The sequence below is a fragment of the Lemur catta genome, chromosome 8 (genome assembly GCF_020740605.2).
Source record: "Lemur catta isolate mLemCat1 chromosome 8, mLemCat1.pri, whole genome shotgun sequence".
In the NCBI taxonomy this organism is placed as follows: Eukaryota; Metazoa; Chordata; class Mammalia; order Primates; family Lemuridae; genus Lemur; species Lemur catta.
In genome coordinates this window covers 69,803,071-69,826,505 of record NC_059135.1, presented here as the reverse complement: position 1 = coordinate 69,826,505, position 23,435 = coordinate 69,803,071, and the positions used below count along the sequence as shown (strand labels likewise).

Below are 23,435 nucleotides of genomic sequence, written 5' to 3'. Positions count from 1 at the left end.
AATGAGTGTGTGCTCAATAAATTCTAGGTACTGCGACAAGTACTTGTTCATAATTATTATCTCATTTAGTTTTCACAACAACATTAATGACAGCCATTATTATCCTCATTTTAAAAAGGGAGAATTAGATTATCAGGTAGGTTAAAATAGTCCTGTAAATAGAGCCATGATTAGACCCTGATGAAGAGAGAGTTAGCTTTCCAGATCCTTCACTGTAATCATACCAAACAATTAACCTTCCCATGCTCTGCATTGTCTCTTGCTTCTGTACATACAGTTATTTGTTTAGAACTCTAAATCTGTCATACTCAATTTTAGTTCAGGTATTAGCTCTTCTTTAAAATTTTGTCCCTTCTACAAGCTGAATGACGACTTTATATTCCAGTAATGCTGTCTTTAAAACTTTAACAGCCCACTATTTCACTAGATTTTGTTATCTTTGAGGACAATACTGATTCTTACTCATTTCTGTCTTATGTGTAATGTTAATATAATGCCTGATATAGAGTATTCATTCTGTAAATTTTGTTGAGTGAAAAGGGAATTGAGGAAATTATAAAATGAAGAACTTCAGAGTAGATATTAAGGGTTGAATGTAATCTGTGTTATTTTTTTTCCTTAGTGAGAAACATAGCAAAGAAGGAAATCAGGGATGCATTTTTTTTGAAATTCTTACCCTTATTTCTTAAATAACACTAGTAAAGTTCATTGGCATACACATAACTTTGTCCTCTCTTAAGCAATTTCTAATAAGTAATTTTTAGGACAACAGGATACAAAAGGAGTTACATAGTTTTATGTTTATAAAAGAAACATAAAAAGGAGTGCTTTGGAAGTAATTGAAATATGGTCTTGCTTAGTATTTTCTTTCAAACTTCAGGTTTGGGGTTAAGAACTTTTGATTCCAGAATAAGAACTAACTGGTAGTTACTCCAAACAAACCTTATACAGCTTAAAATTCTTAAGGAATTAGAGATTCCTGGACTAGGGATAGAATGAGAAATAAAAGGCAGCTCAGATGTGTGAAGGGGGAATAGATTAGTACCAATTAGCTCAACCTTTCTCCGCTGAGCTGGGTCAGACACAGAAAGAAATAGCCAATTGGTTTTTTATATGAGCCTTTAATATAACTTTTTATTCTGGCAAGTACCAAGAGCTTTCTGCTTAATGCATTATCAGTTGGCAGTGAAGTTAACTGTTTTAAATTGTAAGAATTCTGTCATAAAAGTGTTTTTGAAATGTGGGAATGGCTGTGAGGGAAAGGAAATTTAGGAATAAATATGGCACGAATGAAGACTGTTAAAAGAGTGGAGTCTGGTATTTGTCACTGTGGTATAGAGATTCAGTTCAGATTAACCAAGGCTAGCAAGCATAAAAACAGTAAACAACCTGAAACATGAAAAGAGACCTGCTTGAATCTGTTATTCTATCTTAAATTAAAAAACAAGAAGCAATTTATTTGGAACTTTTGGCAGTTGCTTATTCAGTGCTTTAATTTGTGGTTCAAAAGTATGAATGTAGTCAATTAAATTGCCAGAGTTATTGCATTTATGTGAATCTTAAATTTTAAATGTATTCTATTACTGAAAAATAAAAATAATTAAGGTATAATTCTTTTATTATATATTCACTTTATAAGTTTCTATTAAATGTTAATATAAATATATTGCTAGGAATTAGATTTTCACAATACAAAATTTGGATATAAATAATGGGAGCCTAGGTTCTCTGGTGAATTATAAAAGGGAGAAGTGATTATGAACAAGCAGGAAGAGATTGTAAAGCAGAAACATACACTTACACAAACTTATAAATCTCCCATCCCTTTCTTCCATCTACCTCCTGGGTTTGTTTGTATAATTGTTTGTTTATTTCTTTGTTTTATTTGAAGTGAGTTTAGGTGTTTTGCTTAAAAGGAAAAGAGAAATGAAGTAGATGGTTAAAAGAATTTTAAAAAATCTCTTCTGTAGCTAAGCTTTCTTTTCTATACCACATAGCTAAGATTTATTGATCATTTGCTATACGCCAGATACCTGATCGTCACAACAACTTTATGAGGGTAGGTTCTATCTTTTTTTTTCCATTTTATGGAGAAGGAAATTGAAGGTCAAAGAGGTCAAACAATTTTTCTATCTTCATACCCCTTGTAAGAGGCAACGCTGGCACTAAAACTCATGTCTGTCTAATGATAGAGCTTGAACTCTTAACCACTAACAGAGACCACATAAGTATTTCATTGTAGTATTCTTTATTGTTGGAAAGGAATTCCTTAGAACCAGAGCAAGATAATACCTTTTGTATAACTTCTAAAATATGGAAGTGCATCTATTATAATGAGCCTTTCTTTGTAACTACATTTCCAATGGTATTTTATTCTTACTGAACAATATTATCCATTTATTTCCATTTTGATTTCAGAAATGTATTGCAGTAGATAGGAACTTTATCTGAGCATAATAAAATCCATATTTAGGATCCCAGCTTTTACTCTAAGAGACTTTCTGGTTTTGTCATTGAGTTCTCTGATTATTTTTCTACTTATTTTATAGGGTCAAATAAACAGATCTTATAATTTTGAATTAGTAGGTTAAATTGTATCATCTATGAATTTTCATTATATCAGTAGGTCTCTTTGATTGGGAGAAATATTTATATTCAGTTTCTTTGGGACTGCAATATTTATGTAGTTATATAGTTTCTGTAGTTATACTCCCTGTATCATTGCTCCAATTTTAAATATAAGTAATGTTGATCAATAACCTATTTTAGTAGGTAGGAAAAAAACTGTGTATAAGTACATGATCTCTTTGAAGTGTTTTTTCTTATTCTATCTTTACTACCTGGTATAGTCATAGAAGTTTAAAACTGGAAGGTACCTTAAGTTTATGTGGTCTAGTCTTTTGCTTGATAAGCATGAAATCTTTTTTTTTTTCTTTTTTTGGAGACAGAGTGTCACTTTGTTGCCCGGGCTAGAGTGAGTGCCATGGCGTCAGCCTAGCTCACAGCAACCTCAAACTCCTGGGCTTAAGCAATCCTACTGCCTCAGCCTCCCGAGTAGCTGGGACTACAGGCATGCGCCACCATGCCCGGCTAATTTTTTCTATATATATTTTTAGCTGTCCAGATAATTTTTATTTCTAGTAGAGACGGGGTCTCGCTCAGGCTGGTCTTGAACTCCTGACCTCGAGCGATCCACCCGCCTCGGCCTCCCAGAGGGCTACGATTACAGGCGTGAGCCACCACGCCTGGCCCAGCATGAAATCTTAAGTGTGAGTTCCAGTTCTGGTTCTGTCCTTTTCCTTTTACACCATGATACCTCTTTTGTCTGCCAGTCCATTGCTATATCTTTTAAAATTTAGGTCAAAACTTACATCATTAAAGAAACTTGACCTTGTTAACAATATTGTTTGCTCTGCTCACTTATATTTTATATCCAGTTAACACAAAAGGATTTTGAGCAAAGGGGTGTGTGAGGAAAATTAATCTGTACAATGTGTTTGTGTATATGGAGAGACTGTTGGAAACCTGGATAGAATTACATTGTGAAGTGTTTTTTTCTGGTATATTCATATATGCAAAAAATAATTGTAGCAACATCTCCATAGTCATGCCATTTAAAAAAAATTTAAGCCTATTTCAGAGTCCTTGTGAATTTTGAAATAAAATGGAAAGTCTTCAGAGTTAAATGTTTTCATTATACTGCTGTGAGATCACGGGATTTTTTTTTTCTCATGTGTGTTTGTTTTTTCTTTCACCTCATTTGGTAGTGCAGTCCAAATTAGAAATTCATATAGCATGACAAGATAATCAAATCAAGTTGGCAGGGCCAGGTATTTTCTACTCATTCTTGCAGGTTTGACAGTATTTTTATCTGATCAAGTTTCCAACATTAGACTTTTTTTTCCTTTTATTTTAGTTGACACATAATAATCATATATTTTATGGGCCACAGAGTGATATTTATATATGTGTATATATATATATATACACACACACACACATACACACACAATGTATTATGATCAAATCAGGGTGATTAGCATATCCATCACCTAAAACATTTATCATTTCTTTGTGTTGTGAACATTCAAAATCCTCTTTTCTAGCTTTTTGAAAATATACAATAAATTATTGTTAACCATATTTACCCTACGGTGTTACAGAACTGTGTTCTCTAACCCCCCGGGCCGTGCACCAGTCCACGGCCTATTAGGAACTGGCCCATACAGCAGGAGGTGAGCGGTGGGTAGGCAAGCAGAGCTTCATCTGTATTTACAACCTCTCCGCATCACTTGCATAGGCTCTGCCTCCTGTCAGATCAGCAGGGGCATTAGATTCTCACAGGAGTGCTAACCCTACTGTAAACTGCATGTGAGAGGGATCTAGGTTGTGTGCTCCTTATGAGAATCTAATGCCTGATGATCTGAGGCGGTGATGTTAGCGCTCGGGAGCGGCAGCAAATACAGATTATTATTAGCAGAGAGGTTTGACTGTACAATAAATATAATGTGCTTGAATTATCCCGAAACAGTCTTCTCCCCCCAAACCCCCATCCAGTCTGTGGAAAAATTGTCTTCCATGAAAACCAGTACCTGGTGCCAAAAAAGGTTGGGGACCACGTTATATAGAACACTAGAATTTACTCCTCCTATCCACCTGTAATTTTGTATACATTAACCAACCTTTCTCTACCTTCCCCCTCCCTTCTCTACCTTTTCCAGCTACAATTGTACTGTATTTCTATGAGCTCAATTCTTTTTTAGCTCCCACATATGAGTGAGAACATGTGATATTAATCTTTTTGTGCCTGACTTCTTTCATTTTAACATAGTGGCCTCCATGCTCATCCATGTTGCTGCAAATGACAGGATTTCATTCTTTTGTATGGCTGAATAGTATTCTGTTGTGTATCTATACATTTTCTTTGTTCATCTGCTGATGGACACTTAGGTTGATTCCATATCTTATCTATTATGAATAGTGCTGCAGTAAACATGGGAGTGCAGGTATCTCTTCGTTTGGATAAATACCCAATAATAGGATTATTGGATTGTATGGTAGTTCTGTTTTTAGTTTTTAGAAAAACCTTCACTGGTTTCGATAATAGCTATACTAATTTACATTTCTACCACCGTGTTAGACTATTACAAAGGATTTAAGAAATTATAGTCATTTTGCTCTATTGATTTAAATTACATAATAAAAGAACATGCTTCTCTTGATTAGGCTTATCATTCTTCTGAGATTAGTCCTTTCCTTTTCCTTCATGAAATTTTAGAAGAACCAATGAGCAAAAATTATATATACTCTATTCAATCTTCTGAAACCCTTGTACTCCTAAATTATATTGCCATTTGCCTACTAGTATTTGCCTGCTTCAGATTATGAAAATAAAAGGTCATGACTTGTAACAATAAGCACCATTTTAGAATCCATAATAGATTCTATGATGAAACTATGAACAAAACAATGCACTGTACATGAGTTGGGCCAGTAGGGTCTTTATTGTTAGTATGTGTAAGACCAATAATGGCTTTTCTTACATACACAAATTAAAGTTTAAAAACAAGAATTTGTAATAGACTACAAGTACCTTCTGACCTTCATGTTGAGAGTGAGCTTATCAAGCCAAGAACCTGTAAACACTGGATTTGCCAGCATTTGCCCCATTAATCCAAAAATATGAGATTCTTCTTATTCTTTTTCATCTTATTCAATAGAGCTTGTGAAATAACAAAACCAGAGGACTGGAAGGAAACCGTCATCCTTTTTACTCCATGTTGATATGACAACTCTTTTGAGAATAAGCTGAATTTTGATTTCTCCTATACTGCTAAATGAAAAACCATGGTTCTTAGGAATAAGGAAGAAGGAACCTATAAAGAAATAATTGTCAATTTTGTTCTCTTTGACTTAAAAATGCCTTATTGGTAAAATATATCTCATCATCAACTCCCCTTCCCATTGCATACAATTACAAACATCTGTTTTTACATGCTGTAGTCTATTCCAATGTCTTATCAGTTTATTTCTTTTTAAAATGACTTTGTTTTTATGTTATGATTTGAATTTTTAGAATTTTTCCTTATTTTTTGAACATTTATTATATCAGATGAGCTTAGTGTCAAAATGTCAGTTTCCCACCAAAATCCTATTGAGCTACTACTGAGATCTCATTGAATTTACAGATTTTTTTAAAGAAATTGACACCTTTACAATGTTGAGTATTCCCAGAGTATGGTATGTACCTCCCTTCATTCATATCCTCTTTTAATGTCCTTTAGTAAAGGTTTTTAATTGAGATATAATTCATAGAACATAAAACTCACTATTTTAAACTGATTCAGTAGTTTTTAGTATTTCACTGTATTGTTCAACCATCACTGCTATCTAACTCCAGAACATTTCTATCACTCCACAATGAAAAGTGCATACCCATTACCAGTCACTGCCCCATTTACCTTCCCACTAGCCCCTGGAAACCCATAGTCCACTTTTTGTTTCCATAGATTTGCCTGTTCTGGACATTTCATATAAATGGAATCATACAAATTTTTAAAATGTGGTCTTTGAGTCTACTCCTTTCACTTAGCGTACTGTTTTCAGGGTTCATCTATCATATGGCATGTATCGGTACTTCATTCCTTTTTATGGATGAATTACAGTAATATTACATATGGATATACCACAGTTTGTTTATCCATTCATCAGCTGATGGACATTTGGGTTGTTTCATTTTTTAGCTATTAGGAATAATGCTGCTGTGAACATTCAGGTACAAGTTTTTGTGTGAACATATGTTTTCACTTCTTTTGGGTATATACCTACAGTGGAATTGCTAGGTCATATGTTAACGCTATGTTTAACTTTTTATTATTATTATTATTTATTTATTTATTTATTTATTTATTTTTGAAACAGAGTCTTTCTCTGTTGTCTGGACTGGAGTGCAGTGGCATAGCTCACAGCAACCTCAAACTCCTGGGCTCAAGCGATCCTCCTGCCTCAGCCTCCTGAGTGGCTGGGACTCCAGGCACTTGCCACGACCGGGGCTAATTTTTTGTTTCTATTTTTAGTTGCTGGGCTAATTTTTTCTATTTTTAGTAGAGATGGGGCCTCACTCTTGCTCAGGGTAGTCTCAAACTCCTGAGCTCAAGCGATACTCCCGCCTTGGCCTCCCAGAGTGTTAGAATTATAGGCGTGAGCCCCTGTTCCCGGCCATATGTTTAACTTTTTAAGAAACCTCCAAACTGTTTTCTATAGTAGCTATACCATTTTATGTTCCTACCAGTTCCAATCCTCACATCCTTACCAACACTTACTGTCTTCTTTTTTTTTTTTAAATTATAACCATCCTAGTGGGTATGAAGTGGTATCTCATTGTGGTTTTGGTTTCCATTTCCGTAAAACTGATGATGTTGAGCATTGTCAACTTTTCATGTGCTTATTGGCTATTTGTATGTCTTTTTTGCAGAACTGTCTATTCAAATCCATTGCCCTTTTTTAAATTTGGTTTTATTAATATATCTTTTAATTTTTGTGTTATGAGTTACTTTATATCCTAGATAGGAGACTCTTATCAAATTCATGAATTGCCAATATTTTCTTCCATTTTGTAGGTTGTCTTTTCACGTTCTTAATAGTGTCCTTTGAAACATAAAAGTTTTTAATTAGATGAAGTCTAATTTATCTCATTTTTTTTGGTAGTTTCTTGTGCTTTTGTTGTCATATCTTATAATCTGTTGCTTAATTCAAGGTCATGAAGATTTATGGTTATGTTTTTTTCTAAGAGTTTTATAGTTTCAGTTCTTACATTTAAGTCTTTGGTTCATTTTGAGTTGATTTGTATATATTGTGTAAGGTACAGGACCAAATTCATTCTTTTGCATTCATTTGTCTTATAATCATTTGTTGAAAAAACTGTTCTTTCCCCGTTAAGTGTTCTTGACACCCTGTGGAAACTTAATTGACCATAGAGGTATGGGTTTATTTTTGTACTCTCAATGCTATTCCATTGGTCTCTATGTCTATCCTTATGCGAGGACCACACTGTCTGATCACTGTAGCCTTATAGTAAGTTTTGAAATCAGGAAGTATAAATCTAACTCTGTTCTTTGTCAAGATTGTTCTGGCTATTTTGAGGTTCACTGTATTTCCATATTAATTTTAGGATGAATTTGTGTATACTTTTTTAAAAAGGACAGTTGGAATTTTGAGGAATTGCATTGAAACTGTAGATCAATTTGGGAAATATTGCTATCTTAACAATATAATGATGGACACACTTGAAGCTCTGACTTGGGTGGGGCAAAGGCAATCTATGTAACCTAAACATTTGTACCCCTGTAATATGCTGAAATAAAACAAATTAAAAGTTAAAAAAATATATAAAGTTTTCCAGTTCAGGAACACAGGATATCTTTCCATTTATTTAGATCTTCAGTAAAGTTTTATGGTTATGTGAATCTTACATATTACTGTTAGTTGCATTTCTAAGATTTTGTAGTTTTTCTTTGCTATTATAAGGAATCTTTTAGCATAATATTTTTGAATTGGCTAATGCTAGTACAGTACATAGAAGAGTTGTTGATTTTTAAAATTTTATTTAAAAAATTTTAAAAATCCGTCTAGTCATGCTAAATTCAAGTTGAGCTACTTGAATTTTTTAAGTATATAATTATATCATCTGAAAAAAATAGCTTTATTTCTGTCTAAAGGTATAACTTCTTTCTTTTCTTATTGCATTGACTAAAATCTCCAGACAGTGTGAAACAATAGCATTGATAGCACATATCCTTATCTTATTTGCCTTTAATAGCAATTCCTCTATTGTTTCACCTTCAAGTGTGATGTTTGTTGTTTGTATTAGTTCCTTTTAAAATGTAAAATACATTTAGTATGAGACTGTAGACTTGCTATGAAACTATAATAATCAGGACAATATGGTATTGGTTCAGGGATAGACAAATACACCAGAAGAATAGAAAGAAAGTTCAAAAACAGACCAACACATATATAGTTATGTGGTTCCAATGGCACCACAGCAATTCAATGAGAAAAAAAGGTGGTGTTTTCAATAAATTGTGGAGCATCAGATATTCATAAGGAATAAAATGAACCTTTGCCTCTACCTTACACCATACATAAAAACTAATTTTGAGATGAATTATAGACCTAAATATCAAAAGAAGAACAATAAAAGCTCTTTCAGAAAAAGAATATCTTCATAACCTTGAAATAGTCAAAGATTTATTGAAAAAGGCTTAAAAAGAAAGCACTAACCATTTTTTTTAAATCGTTAAATTGGACTTTATTGAAATTAAGAACTTGTGTTTACCAAAAGATCTTATTAAGAGAGTGAAAAAGCAGGCTGTAAACCAGGAGAACATATTTACGATGCATATTTCTAACCAAGGATTTTTATCTATAATATGTAAAGAACTCCATAAACCAGTAAAAAACTGAGCAAAAGACTTGAACAGGAACTTCAAAAAAAGAAGCTATCTGAATGTACAATAAGTATATTAGTCATCAGAAAAATAAATTTTAAACCCACAACAACATACTCTGCAGACCCAACTGAAATGGTTAAAATTTAAGAGACTGATAATACCAAGTGTTGGTGATAATGTAGAGCAACTGAAACTCTCATACATTGCTGATGGAAGTATAAATTGGTAAAATTATTTTTGGGAAAATGTTTCATGCTTTCTACTAAAGCCAAATTTACATCTACCTTACAACTATAAAGTTCCATTCCTAGGATCTGTCCAAGAGGAATGAGTGCCAACCAGCGCTCACCAAAGTCATGTATTGGAGCCCCAAATTGGAAACTACCCAAATGCCCATCAGTAGTAGAATGGGTAATAGATTTTTGTATATTTATATACTGCAATAAAAAAGAACAAACTAATGCTACATATAATGTGGATGGATGAATCTCACAGACACAATATTGAGTGAAAGAAGCCAGACACAGAAAAATGCATATGGTACAATGCCATGTAGATGCAGTTTCAAGAGTAAGTGAAACCAATAATGGTGATAGCCCTCAGCATTGCAGTTACCTCAAGATTTGGGGGAGGTAAGTTGGGTATTTACAAGGGAGATTTTTGGGGTTCTGGAATGTTCTCTATCTTGATGTGGATGGTGGGTAGATAAGGGTGTGTACCTTGGTAAAGATTCATTGATGTGTATACAGATGTTAGACATTTGCATTTTACTGGTATGCTTTAATTAATGTATATATAGATACAGAATGGGTAAATAGATACTATATTTAGTCCTCATTTATTGAAGATATTAAATTCATTAATTGAAGATAATATTTTCACTATATTTGAGTTAATTTAAAATAAGTCCTCTACCAGAGATAAGTGAAGGTTTTTGATGAAGCAGAACCATGTTGCGTTCGGTCTTTATTAACCGAACTTCAGAGTTCACAAATTAGGGCCACGAGAAAGAAAACCTGCCAACGGTTGTCTGTGTCTTACCCCAAAGAGGGCAATCATAGTGAATATGTTGAAAAGAAGCTTTAAAGCAAGTGATTCTTCAAAGATTAAAGTCTTTTTCCTCACAGTAATGTGTGACACTTGCTACAGTGTTGCCAGTGGGAATATGGTGCATTTGAGATGGTACAAAGACTAAGAACGCCTGCTGTGGAGCATTTTTTCATTGCCTTTAAAATGCATTGCTTTGTCTGCTTATTAGTAAGAGTTGCTGAGCATTTGAGCGTGTATATCTAGGTAAAATTCAGTTATATCATCATTGTAGTTACAAATTTAATAAACTGGACTTTAGACATTTTTTCTATATTTTTGTGGGATTGTGGGGGTCACAAACTAGTATAATAAAACTACTCTGGAAACCTGTTCCGTGATTAACTTCATTTGGTGAATGCAGTGATCCCTCGGTATCTATGAAGGATTGGTTCCAGGACTCCATGCAGGTACCAAAATCTGGAGATATTCAAGTCCCTTGTATAAAATGGCACAGTATTTGCGTATATACTAACGCACATCCTCTTGTGTACTTTAGAGCATCTCTAGGTTATTTATAATACCTAATATAATATAAATGCTATGTAAATAGTTGTTACACTATATTGTTTAGGGAATAATGACAAGAAAAAAGTCTCTACGTTGTTAAGTTTAGATGCAGATTTTTTTTCCCTGAATATATACCATCTGTGGTTGGTTGAATCCATGGATGCAGAACCCATGGATATGAGTGACTGACTGTATTAACTTAAAAGTTTCTCAGATCATCACTAAGTTTTTTTTTTTTATACAATGAATGATAATGCTGATAGTTTAATGTTATGATTAGGTTTCTGTTCACTAATCAATATATGTTTGAAAAATTTCTTTTTTTGAAGGGACAAAGTGTTTGGTGTACTTATTTTACCATGTAGTAGGTAATACAGCTAGGTAGTTTAACCCTTAACAGCACGTGAAAAGCATCTTAAATTAGCCCTAGTTGAGTGCGGAAAGGTTGAGTGGAAAGAGTAAATAATAACTCCCATGGGCCAGAACAGGGGACCATCAGGAATCATCAGGGTCTTATGTAGCTTCAGGTGAATGCAAAGGGGTTGTTCTTTGAAGAGTGTACCTTATTCACTTTCTGTCACAGATCTTACGGAACTAGAGTCATTATTCTGAGATACTCTTCAAGTGTTAATTCAGATCTAAATACTTCCCTGGCTTTGGTCTCTTCTAGGAAAGGAGGAGAGGATATGAATTTGATGACCCTCTCAGTCCAGAGCCCTTATTGCTTTTGACTTTTGGCTTTTACTTCTCCCAATTCACCTTCTTCCTATATGTCCTCAATTTGGATTGCTCCAGTGAGGAGAGTATTCTGTTCTGCTTTCCAGTGAATCCCAGTTGGACACTACCTTGTTTCCTTTTTAGTGTATGTCATTTTTATTAAAATAAACAAATACTACTACTGTAATTCATTTAGTGGGAAGAATGTTAAGAAAGAAAATGTAGTAAAATACGTAAAATTGTTGTAAGATTAAGGAAACACATGAGATGTATCTTTGCTAATTCCTAGAAACTCATTGAAAACCACTTCAATTAAGTAACCTATTAAGTTGAGAACTGAAATGTCTGAAAGACGTAATCTGGTTTACCAATCATATGGACATGTGCTCAAAGAAAGAGTTCCTTCGTGTAACCTCAAAATGGTATAAACAGGACAAATGCTTGAAATAATGTGTGTTGTAAGTTAGATCTAAGTACGAAAAAGAGTACAGGGAAACACACTAATTAATTAAAGAACATGTTTGTAGTATAACAAGATGTAAATATCTTAGAATTAGGTAATGGCTACACATAGTGACAATGAAACACAGTAAAGAAGTATAGGGATGAAACTCAGCTTTTTGCTCTGAATAAGGAAATTGAAAACAACTGTGTTTGTTAACCAGAACAGTTTTTGACAGAGAACTTAAGATCTATCTTCTGTTGGTCCTATAGATGTCCCAATATTCCTTTTTAACTAGTATGTTAATATGTACACATTTAGGAAATATATTCCCAGGTCATAAGTACTTTCAGTGAAAACTTTTGGTGTTACTGTTATATCAAGTTATGTTTTTTTTTTTTGATTTGTGTTTTTCCTTTTTCTCTAGGAAACTGACTGGACATTCTTTCCACATGGGCTATAGCATGGCAATTTTGAATGGCATTGTAGCTGCCCTTACTGTAGCATGGTGCCTCATGTAAACCCACAGTGAAGGAATGTTGTTGGCAAAACTTAGTCATGGTTTTTTTTTTAATGACAAGAAAGAACATCATTGCCTACTCAGAAGATCGAGAAACCTGCTGTTGTTCATTATGTGGTTCAGATACGTGTCATAATCATCCTCATTATGGAGAACCTTGTAAAGCATTGTTCTAGAGTCTAGACATTGGGAAACCTGAATATTAAGTTTTAACTACTTTTTTAAAAGTGTAAGGTGTTTACCTCATATTTTTACTTTTGTATGTGTAGTTCTTAAAAATTGTAGAAAACATTTTAATGGAAATCAAACTCAAAAACTTGAATACAGGACAATGCCTACCTTTCCATGTATGTGTTACATTTTTTGCTAAGATACTGATATTACTGTTTAATTGTGATACAAATATTTATACGTTAGGAAAGCAAATAATGCCTACTATGCCAACATTTTATAGCAGCTACTTTTAAATCAAAATATTTAGTTTTTGATATTCATAGAATTAATAGAAGGTGCATTTATTTTTTTTATGGGGCATAATCTCTTATGCATTTTTTTAAACATATTTTCCTACTATGTATTGAATTCGTATGCTTTTAAAATTATTACATCTAGACAACTGTAAATGTCATTTCTTAGTGGTGCAAACCTAATACCTGTCTTTAAGAAAAAGCACATTGACCTAAGTTTAAAATTGAATATTTTTAACAAAAAAATGACTGAAAACAGTAAATTACTTAAGACATTAAAATATTGAGAAATTTGAAGCTGTTCACTTTATCTATTTTCACAATTCCAAATATTTATCTTGGTGTACATATTGTTACTTCAACAGAACTTATTTTGTTTTTAATAAATATAAACCTGGAATTTTTGTATGTAGAAATGTTTGAACTAGTTTGTTCTTGATCTCAAAAATTTAGTTACCAAAGTAAAAAAGGCATTTTGATACTATATATATAATGAAACTATGTGATATATATAAAACACTACATATAATTTATATAGTTTTATAATTTTCCCGTTTAAATATTCTTCTATAATTGTGGTGTTTTTATTTTCATAGTAATTAAGCCTTAATTGTTCCCCACCATTACTAAATACCTTAAGTGTTTAGAAAATCACCTTAATTATAAAAGGATGGACTATTTACAAAGCTGTTTTCCCTGGCCACAGAAAAACTTACATTAGAAAACCATTATATAATCAAACTGCTTATTCAGGCTAAGTGGGAAATGAATATGTGCAGTGTGTTCCCCTGAATGTTATTACTGAGTAAATGAGGTTTCTAAAAATCTATGACATTTTTTTACTATTCAGAAATCTTCAGTTGGAAATGACTAATGCTGCTCCAATTTAAATTATTTGAAGTGTTTAGACTAGGGTGTAGGTGTGTGTGTATGTGTATGTATATGTATATGTCTAAATATCAATCCCATAGCATAAGTATTCTCACCAGAGTGGTGGTTGCAATGAATCTATTTTCATTCCCTGCCTTCCTTCCTGCCCACCTCCTTTGACTCGAAAGGGCTCTTCCATTGCAAAGAAATGTACAAGTAACAAAATCAGTTTATCTCTTCTCCACTCCTCCAGGCCTTCACCCCCCAAACCCCACCAATTTGGATAGCTCCCTCCAGATTCCTTGTGTCTAATGACTAAGAAAGTTATCACAGTAGACTCTAGAGATACATGTGTGTATGTACAGTCACGTGCCACATAATATTTGTCACAGCAGGTTGCATATATGATGGTGGTCCCATAAGATTACAATACCATATTTTTCTGTACTTTTTCTATGTTTAGAGACACAGATACTTGCCACTGTGTTATGACTGCCTACAATATTCAATACAGTAACATGCTGTACCGGTTTGCAGTCTAGGAGCAATAGGCTATGCGGTGGGGAACCTGCGGCCTTAAGGCCACATATGGCCTTCTGGGTCAAGTGTGGCCTTTTGACTGAATCTAAATTTTACAGAACAAATCCTTTTATTAAAAGGGGTGCAGCAGAGAAAGATGAAGCTTTTCTTGCCTCCTTTGATGTTTAAAAAAGAACAATCTTGAAATCAGAAGACTGCAGGTTCCCCACCTATAGGAGTAGGCTGTACCATCTAGGTTTGTGTAAGTACACTCTATGGTGTTCATGTGACAATGAAATAGCCTAATGACACGTTTCTCAGAATGTATCCCTGTTGGTTAGCAACACATGACTATATATCTCTATTTTATATATATATATATATATATTTAATAATATAGATACATGTAGAGATATATATCTGTAAGATATTTTTCTGGAACCCCATTTCTTTTGGACTAGCACTCCCCCCTTTTGAAAAATTGCCCTTCTTTCTCTACTCTAACAGTCCAAATATAAACCATCCATATGTAGAGCAATTGACCAAAAATAGTTACCCAACCCAAGCTGGGCTAATCCTAGTATCTCATCTCCTCTGGCTACAGTGATTGCAACAGGAATGACTGAAATCAGGCCAGTCTCTTCCCAGGATTTTTCAAACTGAAATTAAAGTGTGATAAATCTGGGAAGATACAGGCCCAGGAAATGCTGGCAGCCGTAGTTCAGCCAAGCTCAGTGGAAAAGAGTAAGACTGACATGGACACTGCTGATGGCATTCCTCTGGCCCCTTAAGCCCAGTGGCAATCTTGCCATTCTTGAAAGTTGGTTACATGAACCAACAAAATTCTCTCTTTTGGCTTTTGCTATTCACATTGGCGTTTGTCATTTACAACAAAATGAATCACTGAATCACAGTGAGCTTACCTAGTACTTAGTAGCTGGAATCATCTCTATTATGAAACTGACTCAGATGATCTCATCTCTTTATATGTAGCTTACAACATTCCGTTCAATTACTTGTGAAGGATATGCAGGGTATAAGTGTGCATGTGGCTGATGATTATTAGTCTATACTCTAAAAGAGTTTTTGAGTTAATTAAACTAGTTATTATATTGTTGTTTCAAGAATTATGTCCCCAAATTCAATTCTTCCTTGTTTAAGTGTTACCAGAATATTACTATAGTTATCAAGATGTGAGTCTATAGTTATATAAAGTAATGAGTTTTAACTATAATACTGTTACTTAATAACTTAGTGTTTGTTTCCTGACCTGTTAAATGTGAAAAATAATACTTAACAAAATGTTTAAACTACAGTGAAAACACTACATGTCAGAATTGGTAGGACCTAGATAAAACACTGTATAAAAGTAATTTATAACTTCAAATACATTCATCAGGACACAATGAAGATTGAAAACTTACGAGCTAAAAATGCAAATCAAAAGTTAGAAAAAGCAGCAGAGTAATGTCCCTACCCCCAACAAGAACGATACAGGGGCGATTGGAAATAGGAAAGATAAGGATACAATCAATGGAGAACAATACCAACAAAAAAAAGGGACAATGTCCAATACTAAAAGTATTTTCTTTGAAAAGATGTGATAGAGACTTCTGATAAACTGGATTAAAAAAGATTTTCTATATTTGTCTATTTTCCTATTTCTGCCCATTTTCTTGATTATGTCAGAGTCCTACATTGCAGTCAACAGAAAGCATCTGACTAAGGAAAAGGGAATTTATTGGAAGGCTATCCAGTGGCCCTCAGAGCTGGTGGGCAGGAATCAGGCAAGTGCCAGAGAGTCAAGGAGGAGGAAGCAAAGGGACAGTCTAATAGTGGTGGGAATAGCATGGTCAGGATAGTGTAAATGAATCCTTCCTGTCATTTGTTCTTGTCCTTGCATGACCAGCTCAAGATTAGGCCATGTTCCTAGTTCTTTTGGCTTCTATAATTGGTAGCATCTGGAATTCTTTTGGGATAGTTGAATGGATATCAAGCAACCAAAAACGAGAAATAATCATTGTAGTTCACTCTTAGCTGGTCCCTCTCCACACATATACCCTTCCTTTCACAATTAAACTTCCAACAGTGCTCGTGTATAACAATGCAGGCCTCATTTAGTATGTCCAATGCCAAAGCCAGGACCTTCAATTTATATTCATTCTAATTTTGCCACATCCCTTATTGATATTCTGCAAATTACACTAGTCATTTTAACACTTTAAGTATTAAAGGAAGAGATGGGAAATTTGTTAAAATACATGGTATATGTGAAAGCAAGAAAATACAGATATTAGTTACACTGTCTTATTTAAGCATTTGGTCATGAGACCTTCCCTTCTACACATGTCATCTGGCCCGGCACAGTAGCACACGCCTGTAATCCTAGCACTCTGGGAGGCTGAGGCGGGAGTATTGCTTGAGGTCAGGAGTTCAAGACCAGCCTGAGCAAGAGCAAGACCCTGTCTCTACTAAAAATAGAAAAAATTAGCCCAATGTGGTATCACAGGCCTGTAGTTCCAGCTTCTAGGGAGGCTGAGGCAGGAGGATTGCTTGAGCCCAGGAGTCTGAGGTTGCTGTGAGCTAGGCTGACACCACGGCACTCTAGCTGTGGTGACAGAGGAAGACTCTGTCTCAGAAAACAAAACAAAACAAAAACATAAACGCGTTCTATTTTATCTTTGCTTTGACTATTACTTTGGCCAGTTAGGTTTATTCCCTGATATAGAGACCAAAGCTTTATTTCTGACCCATCTAAGCTCTTTAGTTCATCTTTTGTCACCATAAGTAGTAGTACGAGAATAGAGAATTCTCACTTTTCCTTCTGTGTTCTTCTTTGCTGTCATTGTGTGGCAGCATCTGTGTTAGAAGGTTAAGGCACCCCAACTGCTCTGTCTGCATGCACAGAGAAGAAGCCAAAACAATAACAACAAAAACACCCCAACTAACATGGTGGCTCTCTTTTTTGCCTGATTATCCATGACATAAAGAATCTAAAATTACCACATGGCAGTTTGAACTTCCAGTTCCTTTGAAGTACCTTTTTTTTTTTTTTTTAAAGCTCCTTCCTTAAGCACTAAACCTTTAAAACAGCAAAATCCAGAGTCAGAGGAACGGAAAGGAAAAATTTTATGAGTGGGTCATTGGGGGTAATAGAGGCACGAGGCAAATACCAAGCTCTTGGTTCTTCAACCCATGTAATATAGGCATGGAAGAAACAGCATCAAAAATCAGCTTTGGATGAAAACATACACTGCATCTAGAAAAACTGCAACTTGAAGTGTTATCTCCCAGCTGGCTTCATAGCTAAATCTTCAGTAGATTATTCCAGTGTTTGGAAATAGCCTCTGATAAGGTGCATGATAAGAGATAAGTCAGCAAAATGAGAATTGAGCACATTGTCTTACCTATCCTTTTGTGTAGTAACTTCCTTGACTAGAGCAATGTTGTTGTGGGAATCCATAATAATGAATAAATTATTCAGTAAATCCATAAATAGTGGTGCCGCCAGAGGCAAGGAAAGCAAATCTAAGACTATAATATGTCTACTAGTGAGGACAAAACTGCTCAAGTGCTACCTCTTCTGATGCAATTAATTGGCTATCAGGTAACTGGCTGATCCTCCATGATATGATACAATAAGAAGGGCTTTTGACAGGCAGAGAACACAACAAGAGAGAGGAGAGAGGGAGAGAGGATGGTGGGGATAGGGGTAGGGCAGCAAAGAGAAAAAGGCTGCAGTAGCCAAGAAAGCCTCCAAAAGTGCAGTTCCATCCAAAGACTCCACCCTGCCATCCTGGCACTTTTTGTTCCCACTAAGCATTGGCTTGACAGAAGGAAACTAACCTCTACAGTATAGCTTATTTTGTCTACCTGATTATTCAGAACCTCTTTTACAGTGAGGGCTTTGTTGTGAGCATTCACATAGTTCAGAAATGTTCTCACATTCTGGATCCATTTTAAGAGACCCATCTATATACCCCTTCCCAACCTATCTAAAATTGGCAGCAGTCCTTTTCCAAGCCCCTGACAATCCAGCTAAACTATAGTTCACTACTCCACGAATATGCATAATCCTTATTTCACATCATATTTATTCTAGCCAAGGAAACAACAACAATATGAACTTCTTAAAATTTACTCCCTAGGAGTATTTTCTTTTTCTGTCCTTTGCTGCCACCCATGAACAGCAAATCCACCCCACCCCATATGTACACACACCTCCTTTTTGGCTGGTAGTTACATATAAACAGAACCATCTATAAATTGGGCTTGAGTTTTTTCCCAACATCAGTTGATTATCCATATCAAACTTAGGCTAGGTTGTGGGCTGAACGAAGAAAGGCAGCAATATAGGAGAAAACAGTGTGGGAATGTGATCACACAACTTACTCATGCCCTTAGAACTGGCTCAGGACACTTCTCTTAGATGATGGAATTCAAAGGGTGCCTCTATGTCAGTGGTTCTCAACTAAGGGCAATTGTGCCTTCCAGGGGTAAAATTTAGCAATTGAGCTGAACATTTTGCAATGTTTGGGGATGATTTTGATTGTCACAATTGGGGGATGCCACTGGCAGCTAGTTGATAGGCAAGGGATGCTTCTACAATGCACAGGATAGCTCTCCATCAGAAAGAATAATCCAGTCCAAAATGTCAATAGTGCCAAAGTTGATCTATTAATATGTTCTTGACTAGGTGAATCAGATAGCATCTGGTTCAGAACGGGTAACTGGGGTCACAGGATTACCTGGAGTTTCAAGATCAGGTGTTCATTTTCCAAAAGACCTCTATGTTTCTCAAAGGAAAAGAGTTATTAGCCTAAGAGGACTTGTCTCTCTGCCAGTGCCCTGTGGGCCTCTGCCTGGCAAGGTCTGCCAAAGACACTGATTTTTAACTACAATGGCCTTGTATATTATCAAAGTTCCCCCACATAATATTGCTTCTGGCCAAAGAATTCCATTCATAAAAAAAGTACAAAACATTTTCTTCTATCTCCATAGGCAGCCTGTTTTTGTACTCAAGGTAGAAATACTTTCATAAGATTACACAACAATGGTACTATTGGATTGGAAGCTGGGACCACAGTTGGCCATTTCAAGTTCCTTATATCACTGAACAAAGAGGCAAAATTGGTGTTATGGTATTGACTGACATGTTTGATTGTCCATGCACCAAGAAGGCATCAAGTTTGTACAACATAATGGGAGCCAGAAGGAATATGGACAAAACCCCAAAGGTCTGAGTTACTTCCTTGTTAGACTGTCATATTTAGTTAGTGGAATATTACAACAAGCTTACACTGGTAAAGGGTCGAATCCCTCAGGAATGAGGTTTTGATCACTTTACTGGATTAAAAAAACCTTATACTTGTGAGAGTTCTGGCTGAAAGTCAAGGGATCATCCATGGAATAGATATCAGACAAAATAAGTCAAACACTAGCCTAGAGTCTCATCATCACCAGTTTCAAAAACAAAAAAGAACTATAACCTCTGCTCACTTCTTTTCCCCCTGTGGCATGTGTGTTCCTTTTTATTTATTTTTTTCTTCATTTCTCCCATCATTGTATGTAGGATTTTTGGCATTGGCTAACTTTATGTAGTGCATAGTTTACAGACGATTGTGATGGAATTACTATAGAGCTGGGTAGCAATGGACAATTCCTGAAATCCTGGATATAGCATTGGATGAAGTAACCTAGGAGGCTTTTGATTGTCTTCCAGTGAGGAAGGGGTCAATTGAACGAGAAAATGGTTGCACTATGTAAGGTGGGAGAATTTTTTTGGAAAAAGTGTTATTATGGGAAGTAGTGGGTTTATGTATATTGAACAGGCAAACAAGTGGAGTCTCTAGTGAGCATTTTGTCATTTTTTGACTGCTCAACCCCAAAACCCATTTGTATTTTGGGATAATTCCTTGTTATATGAGTGTGAGAGGCAAGGATTCATGGTGCATTAAAGAAGGCTAAAGATTAGATTTTCTTTCTCCCAGCTCAATTGCTAGTATATGTAACCTTGGTGCTGCCAATTTTATGCTTCTGCCTAAGTCTGAATTGTGAATGAATGCCACAATAACTGAAATAAAGTTGAGAATTCATTCATACTTGTGCTATTCAGTGGTAGTGGGAATGGTTTCTGCAGTCTTCAACAGTTGTTGGGCCAGAATCCTAACCAGACTATTTTGAAGTATGATCTTATCTATAATCTCTGCTACCAAGCTTTCCTTGGTTTGTTTTATTTTATGATCCTGGTTCTCTGGCCTTTCCTTCATTTCTGTGGGCTACTCCCCAACCTTATAACAAAATTATTTTCTTCTTAAGCTAGCCAGTTAGATTACAATATTTAATCAAACATTATATCTCAACTCTTTACCACTACTTGTCCACAGAGCTCCATGAAAAAACTTTGTTCCGCCATGATTTCTGCCATCTGGACTCATTTCTTATACTACTAATTTTAAAAGTTTTAATATGCTATCTGACCTTATTATTTTACAATGACTTGTCTTTCTAAAGAATCTTTTAGATTCCTTTTATGTATACAATACCTAGGCTGAATCTAATACACAGCAGGTGCTCAGTAATTGTTTATAACATTTATTGAACACCTAATCTGTACATAGAACTATAAAGTCATATAAGGAAAAATAAAAAAATAATTTGGAAGAAATTACCTCATGTCTTATGCATCTTATAAGTAAGTATACAAATAGACAATCATACTATAAACACATAGGCACGTATTCCCTATACTACTACAAATATCTGTTTATACCATACTAAATTTTTTTAAAAAATATAAAAAAGGTAAAAATAGTAAGTATGGTTGTTAAAATAAAACATAAGTTTTGGATTTCCTTTATATCTGACCACTTACAGTGCCATTGGACGAGCAGATAAGTGGTATGATTAAGGGACAGAGAATGCAATTTATTCATATTTTTATAAATTAATATATCAAAACAAGCCTCCACAGTGAAGTACTTTTAAATATTGAGTCACTGGGATAAAGACCTAAATTATAAAAAAATTATAGGTCACTTCTCTGTGTAAAGAAGTATCCAGCAATATTCTTAGAATGATAATTTCATTTATAAGTTGAAAAAGTTGTGCCCAACAAAATGTTCAAATTTACAGATGACACTAAACTCTCCTAAATATTGGAATTTAGAAAAACTTTACAAGAATACCCCAGAAAGTCATACAAGTGTGCAGAAAAATGACAGATATTTGATAGTAGTCAAAACCTGGTAATATTGTGAGGAAAAAAATCCAAAATGTATACATAAGGGACCATCAGGAAAAGCATTAGAAACAAATTGAAATACATACTTTGAACTAATGTTCTGGCCTCTGCTATTTAAGAAAAAGAAACATTCCAAATCCCTGCTGAAGATGTGTACTAAAATTGAACACAAAAATTCTCTGTTTAAAAAGTTTAAGCTTGAGAACATAGTCATCCCAGCACTTAGGGAAGCTGAGGTAGGAGCATCACTTGCGGCCAGGAGTTCGAAACCAGCCTGTGCAAAATAGCAAGACCCCATCTCCACAAAAAATAAAAGAATTAGCCAGACATAGTGGTGCACCTGTAATTCCAGCCACTTGGGAGGCTGAGGCAAGAGGATCTCTTGAGCCCTGGAGTCTGAGGTTGCAGTGAGCTATGATCACATCTGGGCAACAGAGTGAGACCTTGTCTCAAAAACAGAACAAAACAAAAAAAGAGAGTATGGTCATCCTTATCCACAGGGGATTGGTTTTAGGACCCCCATAGATACCAAAATTCATGGATGCTCGAGTTTCTTATATAAAATGGTGTATTTGCGTATAACCTACACACATCTTCAGTGTACTTTAAATCATCTCTAGATAACTTATAATACCTAATACAATGTAAATACTATGAAAATAGTTGTTACATTATATTTTGTTTTTATTTGTATTATTTTTTATTGATGTATTACTTTTATTGTTTTTTCCCCCAAATACTTTCCATCTGTGGTTGGTTGAATTTGAGGGTTCTGGAGGGCCGACTATATGTATCTGTGGTGGGGGGGATAGTCACTTGTGGTTTATTAAATCATAAAGGAAATGAATAGAATTAAAATAGGCTTGTGCAAATTCCCAAAATGTAAGAAAAATAAAGGATCCTTAGATCGCATAGTGGTAGTTTTAGAAGAAAAAATTCCTCAGTGTGTTGCAAACTTAATAAATAGTGTTTCTCCCTAGAGGTAGAATGGGCTAAAAGTCTAGATAGCTTCCATAAAGGTTTATAGAACCATGAATGATAAATGCTGCAGCTTTTGAAGATGGAATGCTTTAGAGAAATAATTAATCTTAGGGGCAAAAAGTTCTAGAAAGTAATGAAGAGTTGTTTTATGTTAGGTCTATGAAGAGTACTGAAATGGATGAGCTATTGGTTTCTGACATTTACCATAGCAGCCTTTTCTTTCCAACATAACTTAATAACACCGTTTCCTCATCATCTCTTCCAGCACCATCCCCTCTCCCAGGTCTTCCCTGGGATTTTTCTATTCCCAGAAACCCAGTTTGTTTTACACTGGCTTGTATGGAATTACCTGTGGAGATGGGCCTATCCTGGACTCACTGAGCTCATATTTTCCTTCTTTTTAGAGAAGACTGCAAGACCACCCACTTGGTGGCTTTGGATCAGCTCCAGAATGGACCTGGACATTCAGTTCACTATTATAAGACAGGGAAAACATTAATTCTGAAGAGAAGTTCAAAATCAGAAACAAAATCCTGACTCCCCCAAAACACTTATAGGTGTTAGCTTTGCTGCTAAAATTTTAGCCTTTTAAAAAAAATGTCCATCTTAAAATCTGTGAGCACAATTT

General features: G+C 34.9%; 1 protein-coding gene across 1 annotated transcript in view; it reads left to right on the top strand.

The window, feature by feature from the left end:
* ARL6IP6 (ADP ribosylation factor like GTPase 6 interacting protein 6) overlaps nucleotides 1–12,782 on the top strand; it is a 33,305-nt gene extending 20,523 nt beyond the window's left edge. The window contains exon 4 of the mRNA XM_045559287.1: nucleotides 12,635–12,782. Within this exon, the coding sequence (XP_045415243.1) occupies nucleotides 12,635–12,728 (94 nt within the window). The 3' untranslated portion in view covers nucleotides 12,729–12,782. The remainder of the gene's footprint in view (nucleotides 1–12,634) is intronic.
* Nucleotides 12,783–23,435: the final 10,653 nt, after the last annotated feature.